Here is a 1542-nt window from a genome sequence, read left to right as displayed (position 1 = left end):
AACCAGTGTATACATTCACTAAGGAATTACATTTTTTTTGGTAAAACCAACAATCCAACATACTGCAGAATCTGAATGTGAAATATAGGCACAAAATAGATTCTCTACTTTTTTTTTCAGTGTGGAAAACATAGCTATTTAACAATGTAATAAGAAAATTTACTATCAGGTGAGCAAAAATTTGTAACAATCTGAATAAAACAAAGTACTGTATAAAGGTGCAATATTGAGCAGATTTGATTTTGGTTTAAACATACAAGTAAATCATGGAACCTTTCTCTTCTTATCTATAAAGTATTTCACATTACCAGTATCATTCTAGTTCTTCCCAGTTGTCAGTAAGGTTACCTTTGCTTTGACGTCTAATACTAACCAGCTTTCCAGCTGATTTGATACTCCACCTGGAACTGTTTCCTGAGCTGGCCAGGTTTGTGTATTTTGTGGAGCCTTTGGTTTCATCTTCCCAGCCTGACCAGGCTGTATAGTCACTTAAAGTAGTTGCTGCATCACTGGTAGAGTCAGCAGCGGTAATCTGCGGTGGTTCCCATCCCTCAATCTCATCTGGTTTCCTAGATGGGACATTCTGCTTTATCACCAAACTGTCCCAAAAACCTGGCTTCTTTTCAAACTTCATCTCTTCCTTTAACTTTAGGTTTGTTCTAGAAAATAACAATGATGAGGTGATTAATTTCTTCATTTAACAATGCATGTAATAGTTATTAATAAACATTCAATTAATTTATTATGTTTTATAGTAAGAAATGCTAATCAGTTGTCAGCCTATGATAGCACATCCATTACTGTCAACTTCAGGAAAAACACCCTCGTATACATGTAAGCCTAAACACAATAGAATCTTGCAATGATAAATCAGAACTGGACTGAGTATGGCCATTTCCTATTATAAAAGAACTTAACACTCCTCTTCCCGCCCTGCAGTGAATTACACAGAACTGCCTTTGGAAATGTACAAAGTATTTTAGCATGCATTAGAACAATTTAGGACTTTAACCAAAAAAAAAACCAAACCCAGAGGTAGGATAGTAGAAGGAATATGAAAATGTTTTGTCTACCACCAGCTTTAACAATCACTGACTGTGTTCCTCAGTTCATATACCTGTTATCACCTTGCCAATTAAACCTTATCCCTAAAATAGTTGATGTACACAGTATCAGGACTTTAAAGATACCAGCATTTTTTTCATAAAGGTCTGCACAATATTTTGAAAACAGTTGCTTTGTATTTCTGGTAAGAAATCGCAGAATTCCCCTCCCAAAACCAGGAAAACACCACCTTTGTTGTAATTTCTCTCTCAAAGAGACATTTCATAGAATCATAGAATCATTAAGGTTGGAAAAGACCTCTAAGATCATCAAGTCCAACCGTCAACCCAACACCACCATGCCCACTAAACCATGTCTCTAAGCGCCTCATCTACACGTCTTTTAAATACTTCCAGGGATAGTGACTCAACCACTTCCCTGGGCAGCCTGTCCCAAGGCTTCACAACCTTTTCAGTGAAGAAATTTTTCCTGATGTCC

The 1542-nt window shown here is 36.6% G+C and overlaps 1 protein-coding gene across 1 annotated transcript; it reads right to left on the bottom strand.

Annotated features, from left to right (window-relative positions):
• Positions 1–313: 313 nt before the first annotated feature.
• On the bottom strand, positions 314–659 carry TDRP (testis development related protein; the record flags this gene model as incomplete). The annotated part of the gene is made up of 1 exon (XM_009587534.1): positions 314–659. A coding segment is annotated over one exon (346 nt), but the record flags the coding sequence as incomplete, so codon positions are not given.
• Between the last annotated feature and the right edge of the window lie 883 nt (positions 660–1542).

Source organism: Fulmarus glacialis, unplaced genomic scaffold (assembly GCF_000690835.1).
Source record: "Fulmarus glacialis isolate BGI_N327 unplaced genomic scaffold, ASM69083v1 scaffold17731, whole genome shotgun sequence".
NCBI classification, from domain to species: Eukaryota; Metazoa; Chordata; class Aves; order Procellariiformes; family Procellariidae; genus Fulmarus; species Fulmarus glacialis.
Note: the sequence above shows the minus strand (reverse complement) of the source record. Positions and strands in the feature narration are given on the sequence as shown.